Raw genomic sequence first — 9,564 nt, forward strand, 5'->3', positions numbered from 1 at the left:
ATAGTGTCTGTCAATTAGTGTGTTTTTGAGTTCTTGTAGTCTATAGTCTCTAGTATTTTGTTCTGACACTATTGTGCATATCCTTCTTGCAAGGTTGAAGAGGATGTTTGTCTTGGTGTGTCTTGGGTGGCATGAATCAAATAGTAGATATTGTTTGACATCTGTGGTTTTGTAAAATATGTCCTTTTCTATTTTTAGGTTTACTTTTTTAAGTAGTATATCCAAGAATGGGAGCTCCTTTTGGTTGTACTCCATTGTGAACTGTATGTTTGGGTTGACACTGTTCAATAGACTTTTGAATTTCAAGAGTTCATCTGTGTTTTCATTCCAGAGTATGAAACAGTCGTCCAGGAACATTTTCCAATTTTCTTTTATGTATTGGGAAAGGGTGTTTCCAAAGGTGGATAAAGATTCCTGGCATATCATTATTTCCAGGTAACCCATTGTTAGGTTCGCAATGACTGGAGCTGCCCTAGTGCCCATAGCAATTCCGGACTTTTGTCGGTAGAAAGTATTGTCAAACATGAAGTGGTTGTTTCGTAAGATGAATTCAACCGATTTAGTAATGAATTCTTTACTGATCCTGTTTGGGATTTCTTTCGGGAATTGATCCAGCCAGAACTGAATTGCCTCTAGTCCATAATTATGAGGTATACTGGTGTATAAATTAATCACGTCAAATGAGACCATGATTGTTTCTTCCTTGACTTTCTTTGGGAGGTGATTTAACATATCCAAGTCATCTCTGATATAGCTATTGATGTGTTTAAGGAAGGGTTTTAGGAGGATGTCCATAAATAGACTTAGTCTGTGTTTCACAGGCTGGGCCAGCTAAGATGGGGCGCAGTTTTAGGTCCCCCGAGTTTGGTGTATGTATGTATGTCTTTGGTGATTTTTTGATGGTTTCATTTATGATCTGTCTTTTGTGTATTTTTGGCAGACCATAGAAGAGGCTAGGCTTGCATTTGAAGTTTGTTAGAAAATCAATCTCCTTGGTTGTCAGTTCATTTCCATGTGTTTTAATTAGTGAGGACAGGGTTTTCATTATTTTTTGTGGGGTGTAGTTTGTGACTTTTTCATAGTGTTGATTGTCATCCAGCATGGAGATTACTAGGTTTCTATAGTATAATGTGTCCATTATTACAACTGCACTTCCTTTATCTGCTTCCTTAATCGTAATATCTTCATTATTTTGGAGTTCTTTTAGTTCCTTCCATTGTGTAGTGTTAAAGTTTGAGTTAACTGTCTGTTTATGCATGGTGTGGTAAGGGAAGTTCTCGATGTGGTTGCAGAATTCATCTAGATTTTTATTTCTACCTTTGTGTGGGATGTGCTCACTTTTGTTTTTGACTAGTGAGTCATCTTCAGTGTTGTGATTGGTTAATGCTTCTGTGAGTCTTAATTTTCTACAGAATTCTGTTATACTGTCCTTCACTTCATTTTGGTTGGCTCTGCGTGGAGTTGGGGTGAATTTTTAGCCCTATTTTTATGCTTGAAAGAGGTTTGGTTGAGAGATTGATTATTTTCGGTTTTTCCTGATTACTAGATTCCAGCCTGTGTCCTGGTGTCTCTGGTCTGGGGCTAAAAAATGTTGTTTGCATGAGCTGTCTGTGAGGTTATATGGGATTGGTTCGGGGGAATGGTAGTATTGTTGCCTTAGATTGTCATATGTGTGTGGGTGTCTATGGGTGTTTTGGTTAGTGATGTGTGTAACTCTAGTATGTGGAATGTTTCTTGATCTGGTGTTATTTTGTGTTGTTCTTGAGTTCGGTGGGGGCCAGTAATTTTGTGTCATAGGGTAGTAGTGACTAGCATGTGGTGTGTTTCTTATCCTAGTGTTGTTTTGGGTTGTTATGCAGTGGTTATGCCTGGTATTGGGACATTGTTGGTGTGTTCTGTTCCTGGTGTATGGGTGATCGTTAGGTTTGGTGCAATCTATTTCATAAATGCGTTGACTGTCAGTTTGTTCCCTGTTTAGTTTTAGGTGGTTCAAAAGTGGTGGTTGTAAGTGATTTCTATTTATGGTGTATGGAGGGTAATGAGGAGGGTTGTTGTTGATTAAGTGGTTGAAATTGGTGGTGGTTTGTGCGTTGTTCAGTTTTTGTTTATTATTTATAGTTCTTTTCTTTAGGAAAGGATTATCTGTGCTGAATTCTTGTTTAAAAGTTGATTCATATCTTTGGAAGAAGTGTGTGTGTGTGGGAAATTCTGTCTGTGGGTGTGTTTGTGGAGTTGTTAACTAACTCCTCCTACATCGTTTTATCGATTTTGATAAAACTTGACACATGAGAACTCATGTCTGGAAACCTCATGGCATACTCAAGTTGTTGAAAAAAAATCAATAATAGGGCCCCTAGAAGGGATCCTTATATATAGCCAAGGGAAATAACCCATTCATTTTCCTAAATTATTTGGTACAAATCAAATTGAGTATGCTTATTTCTTAGTATTTGAATTGTTTTGTGGTTTAACCCAGCATTTTATATTGCTGTAAAAACTAATATAGGTAGGGAATTCTTAAAATTAGTTTCTAAACATTTTCAATCCAGCCATAAGTTCTATAGAATATTTAATAGGAGAACACTGAAGGTTAGCTATTCTTGTTGCAAAAACTTTACCTCTTTTATTAACTAGGAAAACACAAAAATTATTACAGACAACTACAGTACTGAATTTAATCTGAGAAACTACAACTTCAAAGAAAAGACTTGCTGTCCATTGGAAGGTAAATGTCTTGAAAAAAGAATTGTTTATAGAGCCAAAGTGTAAGTAGATGGCTCATAGGAATATATAAAACATACACGGGGGCTTCAGAAAATTTGTTCAAGACTTGATTCTATTCCCACCGAAATTCTTTCCGATACCCCAAGAACAGGACAGCAACTAGTCTTGCAATGCATGTCTGAGAATTGAAAGAGCATGACACCTGTCCTTTCAATATAACCTGGGAAATTCTAGAAAACGCATCATCATACAGATATAGAGCTTATAAAAAAACCTCTGGAATGTAATCTTTGCCTCTCAGAAAAGTTCTTAATCCTGTTCCAGGATAAACAGGCTTTGAAACAGAGACACGAGCTCTTAAATTCCTGCAGGCATGCTGCGAGGTTTAAAATGTCAACCGAAAAAATACCTTATGGGGAAAAATGTTTTGACTTTCATAAAATTTTGACTGTCACATTTGAATTTGACTTTACACGTTATAATTATTTTGCGTTACAATGCTAGTGCATATTTCAACTTCACTTTTAAGAAAGCCTTCAATTGTTTTATAAATTTAAGCTTAAGCTTTGCCAAGATTTTTTTTTTTTTTCGTTTACTCACACATTTAATTATGTCATATCAAATTAATGTACAATTTCCTTATTTTAACATTTTAATATTATATACACCAGACAGTCTTTTTTAAAAGTTGTTTGCGTATATACGTTATGATGTATATATTTATCTTGATGTGAAGATATGTCTCTATATATTTATGTGTATGTATTGTAGGTATGTGTATGTATGTATATTTATATGTATGTATTGTAGGTAGTGTATGTATGTATGTAGGTATGTGTATGCATGTATATATGTGTGTGTGTGTGTGTGTGTGTGTGTGTATGTATATGAGTATATATTTTTATTCTACGAGGGCATGTATTTGCGTAGATATTTTTGTATGTTTGTATGCATATCTATATGTGTGTGTATATGTATGTATGTTTGTATTTATGTAGATATACATTTAATTTTATGTGTGCGTTTTTATATATGTGTTCATTTCACAAGCGGAACGAAGTATCAAACCTTCGTTAGATACTTTCGAATGCCATCACACTCTCTATCCCTATCTATTTTTTCCCTTTCTCTCTCTAATTTTCTGTTTCTCTTTCTTTTATTTCTTTTTCTTCTTTTCCACTGTTTTCTTTCTCCCCCCACCTCGCAACTTATTATTATTATCTGATTTTTTCTTGGAGAGAGGTATACTACTGTCATGAAATCTCATGACAGTGCTTACTAACTGAAGAAAGGACCACCTTCTGTAAAGAAGTGACAATCACCATAAGCTATTCTAGCTGAATTTGCTTCCACACATATCATTAATAAAGACATGTTTACGTATTTTTCAATTTTACATTTGCATTCTCAATATAAGCATCAATAGTTTAAGCTTATGTCAGAATCCTGTAAAAAGCTGACCTTGTGAAGGTATTGTAAATATTTTAGATATTGGTCATCTGTTTCTATAGGTGAATTGGACACAGTTGTCGGTTTGACAATGTTTGAAATACATTGCAGCTGTCAACTGTATCCTCTTTCTTTGCAGCCTCGTTTATTGTGGACACATTTCTCTCCTACGACATCACGATTCTCTCTCACACACTGTCTTGCAACACGAAATACCTCAAGTCTTTGGTCCTCACAGCGCAGAACATTGGCAATTTTTTTCTTGTCTGCTTCCCCTTTGGCTAAATAAACCTGTCGCCTAACTTCCTTTTTGGCAGTCTGATACAATTCCCTGCTACCACCATTCTTCCAGTCCTTCCAAGCCTGTTTCTTCTGTCTAATAGCCCTGTCAACAACATTGTTCCACCACCACGTTATTTTGGGTCGAGAGGGTCTTTGCACCATCCACAGATCTGGTCAGTGGCCCTCAGCAGGTTGTCTCATAGAAACCTCCAGTTGTCTTCTACATCGTGTGAAGCTATATCCTCCTCTATTTCGTCAAAGGCTTCAAGTAATAAGTCTCTAAATCTCTGTCCATTCGCAGGATCTTTAAGCTTCCAGACCCTTCTCATCCATGCTGGTCGTTTTCTGGGCAACCACTTAGCCATGATCCTGAAGTCACTAACTACTAGTCTATGTTGTGGGGTACATTCTTCGCCTGGGAAGGTTTTGGCATTTCTAAGCAGCCATCTTTCCCTGGCTAAGATGTAGTCAATTTGGCTAGTGTGTCTGCCAGAACAGTAGGTGACTAGGTGACTGGCAGGTTTCCTGCAGTTAGTATTGCAAACCATAAGGTCATTTGCATCACTGAACTCCAGCAGCCTGGTTCCCTCCTCATTGCGGGAACCAAAACCATAGCCTCCATGTACACCATGGAAGCCCCCTGAATGTTGTCCAACATGTCCATTGAAGTCACCAGCCACAAAGAGACGGTCCCTGTCATTCGTCAATGAGGTAATCTGCAAGAGGGTGTCATAAAATCGGTCTTTCTGTCCATTGGGTAGCCCCGGCTGAGGGGCATAGGCTGAAATAATGGTTGTTAACCCATGATGAAGGACTAATATAATCTTAAGTATTCTATCGCATACTCTGACTACCTCGATTACCTTATATATATATATATATATATATCATCGTCGTCATCTTGTAACGTCTGCTTTCCATACTAGCATGGGTTGCACAGTTTGACTGAGGACTAGTGACCAAGTTTGTAGCAGGAGAGGGTGCACTGAAAGTGTAGCTGCTAGAATAAGAATAGCCTGGGCAAAGTTTAGAGAGCTCTTACCTCTGCTGGTGACAAAGGGCCTCTCGCTCAGAGTAAAAGGCAGATTGTATGATGCATGTGTACGAACAGCCATGCTACATGGCAGTGAAACATGGGCTGTGACTGCTGAGGACATGCGTAAGCTCACAAGGAATGAAGCCAGTATGCTCCGATGGATGTGTAATGTCAGTGTGCATACCCAACAGAGTGTAAATACCTTGAGAGAAAAGTTGAACCTAAGAAGCATCAGTTGTGGTGTGCAAGAGAGACGATTGCGCTGGTATGGTCATGCTGCAAGAATGGATTAGGATAGCTGTGTGAAAAAGTGCCACACTCTAGTGGTTGAGGGAACCTGTGGAAGAGGTAGACCCAGGAAGACCTGGGATGAGGTGGTGAAGCATGACCTTGAAACATTAGGCCTCACTGAGGCAATGACTTGTGATCGAGACCTTTGGAAATATGCTGTGCATGAGAAGATCCAGCAAACCAAGTGAGACCATAATCCGAGGCCTCTGCCAGGGGTGTAGTGAGTGCACTTATGCGTACCTTTCCTTCGTTGGACACTAAACTCCGCTTGCGAAGACCTGTTGAGGCAAGTGAAATTGAAATCAAACCAAATTCGACGACTGGCACCCATGCCAACCTCTCCTTCATTGGACACTAAACTCCACTTGCGAATACCTGTTGGGGCAAGTGAAATCAAAATCATGATGGCCCCTGTACCAGTGGAGCGCTAAGAGTACCGTCCGAGTGTGATCATTTCCAGAGCAGCTGTCTGGCATGTAAATAGCACCATTTGAGTGTGATCGTTACCAGCGTTGCCTTACTAACACTTGTGCCCGTGGCACGTGAAAAAAACATTCGAGCGAGGTTGTTGCCAGTGCCGCTGGACTGGCTCCTGTGCAGGTGGCATATAAAATACACCATTTTGAGCGTGGCCATTGCCAGTACCGCCTGACTGGCCTTCATGCTGGTGGCATGTAAAAGCACCCACTACACTCTCGGAGCGGTTGACGTTAAGAAGGGCATCCAGCTGTAGAAACTCTGCTAAATCAGATTGGAGCCTGGTGTAGCCATCTGGTTCACCAGTCCTCAGTCAAATCGTCCAACGCATGCTAGCATAGAAGGTGGACGTTAAACGATGATGATGATGATATATATATATATATGACAGAGTAATCTGAATGCTAAAGGGTTATGACCAAAAAATTTCTTGAAATTTGACTGCCATTCCTAGCACCTCATATGACCACAGAAGCTATCTTATTGGTACAAATGTAGTTAGTAAACTTGTTCAGTATTCATGAAGCCTATAACAATTCAAAATGCATTACTTAGAATGGTTTGTGATGCCTTATAGTTTGTCAGTGAGTTTAAGAGAAAGGAAACCCAACATATTATCTGGTAACCATTGTTTCCAAGTAGTTTTTAACTAAACCCTACAGGGAATGTTCACTGAGTGAATTACTCCTGTATTTATATGCAAATGATATATTAACATTAATCAACTTTCTACAAAATGCAAAAGAAGTTGAAGAAAAATATGTTTTAAAAACATTAACTCTGGTTAATTTTCAAACATAAAATATCTTTCAATGAAAACATCACACAGAACAATGCTACCCATTGAGATTTTTCTTTGCAATTCTTACCAGTCTTACAATAAGACATCTATGCTGAAATTTCTGAAGTGCAGGATCAAAATAAACAAGATCTTACAAAAATGTCAGTAAACTAGATATACATTCAGGTTGAGATTTAAAAAGAAATTGCTACAATGCTTCCAGAAATTCTTTGCAAATATTTTCTATACATTTTAATTAAATTCATAATTCACAAATGGAAATACAAAGGTAAAAAGAAAAAAAAAAGCTTTTTATTTTCAATAGAGTGTCAAATTTATTGTGATGTAAAAATCAGAAAAATGTTATGGACATTAAAAGCTACTGGCTGAGAAAGATGCAGACCAAAGTTTAGCCACGTTGGGAAGAAGCAGTCAGCAGCAATTTAAACGGAATATCCATTTCTTACAATTTTTTTAAAAGAGCTAAAGTTTAGTAAATCTAAGGGCAGATACACCATTCCATGTTTAAAGCTCTTAAAAGTCATTATGTTTTCCATGCTTGTTAACACTTTAGCTTTTAAATCAGTATAATTCTTTTTTTTTTTCCATGAAGGCATGCTTTGCACAATGGAAGTTTATACTAAACATTTCTTGTTAACTTCACATAGAAAAATAAATCCATGAAGAAAAACTTAGATTTGATCCTTTAATATTCATAAGCAGTATTTCTTTAAATTTTTGGATTTATGTGGCCAACATAAAAAAAGAAACTGATAGTGAATGTCAGATAAAAATTAGTTCGTTATAAAATAGCGGAGGAAAAATGTTAATTTGTGTACAACAGACAGATGAAACAGTTATCAGTTATGAAATCTAAAATTTTTGTTGCTTTAGAAAATCTTAAAAAAAATAAAAAACAAATTTCCATGGTCAGACAAGTACAATGCGAGTTGAGACACTATACGTATGTATAGATGTACATAACATTTTCGCAGAATATGGATGAGAATATTCAGGATTTGTCCACCTTCAGTAGTACTTCCTGAAAGTCTAGATCGTCCATGTCATTTGATTGAATTTCTACTTGAATACCAGTCAAAGAAGCTTTTAAAGCATTAAGAGTTGTAGTGTAAATCATTCTCATACGAATAGGAGCATCACTTGGACACCTACAAAGATAAAAAGTACAAATTATGTTTAAACATAACAGTCAAAGACCATTTTTGCATCAATTTGTACCATAACAATAACTACCAGGCTTTAGAGTTCGTAATTGAAGAACAACATATTTCAACAGAGAAAAGGCAATTCCAGAACTATGTTTTTCAGATCATCTTAAATATGAAATTCATAAACTGATAAATTTTTGGAGGAAATGAATTCATTTTACAAAAATGTTATTTTCATTATTTTATATTAAAATAAATATCTTAAAGCTTACTTTCTACAACACTCAATCCAATTTGATTTATTCTCAAATCTATTACCAATTTATTTACAAATTTTATATCAAGAAATTTCATTTAAAATACAGATATATAACATTTAATGAACTTAGATTAAACACATGTGATGCTGCTTCTCTGAGATTTTCCCACATACACACAGTGTAGGTATGACTGTGTGGTAAGAAGCTTGCGTTCCAATTACAAGGCACCTCTTCTACTAAACAGCCTCAGGATGACTAAAGCCTTGTGAGTGGATTTGGTAGATGGAAACTGAAAGAAGCCCATTGTGTATATTTGTGTGTGTGTCTCCCAATGCCCATAACTTAGTGGTGTGGTATAAGAGACCGATAAAATAAGTATCAAGCTTTACAAAAAAAAATATTGGGGTCAATTTGTTTGTCTAAAATTCTTTAAGGTAGTGCCCCTGCATGGCCTCAGTTTAAAGATTGAAACAAGATAGAAGTCAAGTAATATATTTCACAACATGAATTTGCATCACTACAGATTTCATCAAAATATAGACAATCCTCTAGCAAAACAAAGAATAAGAAATTATTTTTATATATTATAAAGGAATGAAAGCATTTTAACTATGGTAATTCAAAAAAACACCCATTCAACATTATTTGTTAAAGAAATCTGGTTTACAAGACTAGTTCATTAATTCTGAGATGAGAAAATGAAATTCAACTGATTAGGTGATTTAATTCACAATGCAGTTTCCTTCTACTTAATGGAGAAAACCTGAAGATTCCTAATAACATTGATTACTTTAGAAATTGCAGTCTGATTTTTATACATATTATAGCAAACATGTATAAACAAAAGGAAAACTGCAGAACCTTACACAGAAATCCAGTTTTCATACCATAGAAATATTACCCGTACTTTGTGAAAATGACATAAGAGAAATCATCTTACATACTATTCATAAGATATTTACTTTTGATGAAATTTCATATTCCCTTCGTTAGTGCTCCTATGCAATGCTACATTACTGAGGTCTGGTCTGAAATGACTGGTTTACCAGATAATGTTTTGGAAGTTTTCTTTTCAATTTGTTATTTGCCTTCATA

At 36.3% G+C, this 9,564-nt stretch overlaps 1 protein-coding gene across 1 annotated transcript in view; it reads right to left on the bottom strand.

The window, feature by feature from the left end:
• Positions 1–7,330: 7,330 nt before the first annotated feature.
• Positions 7,331–9,564, bottom strand: part of LOC149137634 (uncharacterized) — a 21,406-nt gene continuing 19,172 nt past the window's right edge. Inside the window, exon 2 of the mRNA XM_089354449.1 lies at positions 7,331–8,209. Coding sequence (XP_089210575.1) covers positions 8,053–8,209 — 157 coding nt within the window. The 3' untranslated portion in view covers positions 7,331–8,052. The remainder of the gene's footprint in view (positions 8,210–9,564) is intronic.

The sequence above is a fragment of the Octopus bimaculoides genome, chromosome 1 (assembly GCF_046866305.1).
Source record: "Octopus bimaculoides isolate indiv1 chromosome 1, ASM4686630v1, whole genome shotgun sequence".
Taxonomy (NCBI): Eukaryota; Metazoa; Mollusca; class Cephalopoda; order Octopoda; family Octopodidae; genus Octopus; species Octopus bimaculoides.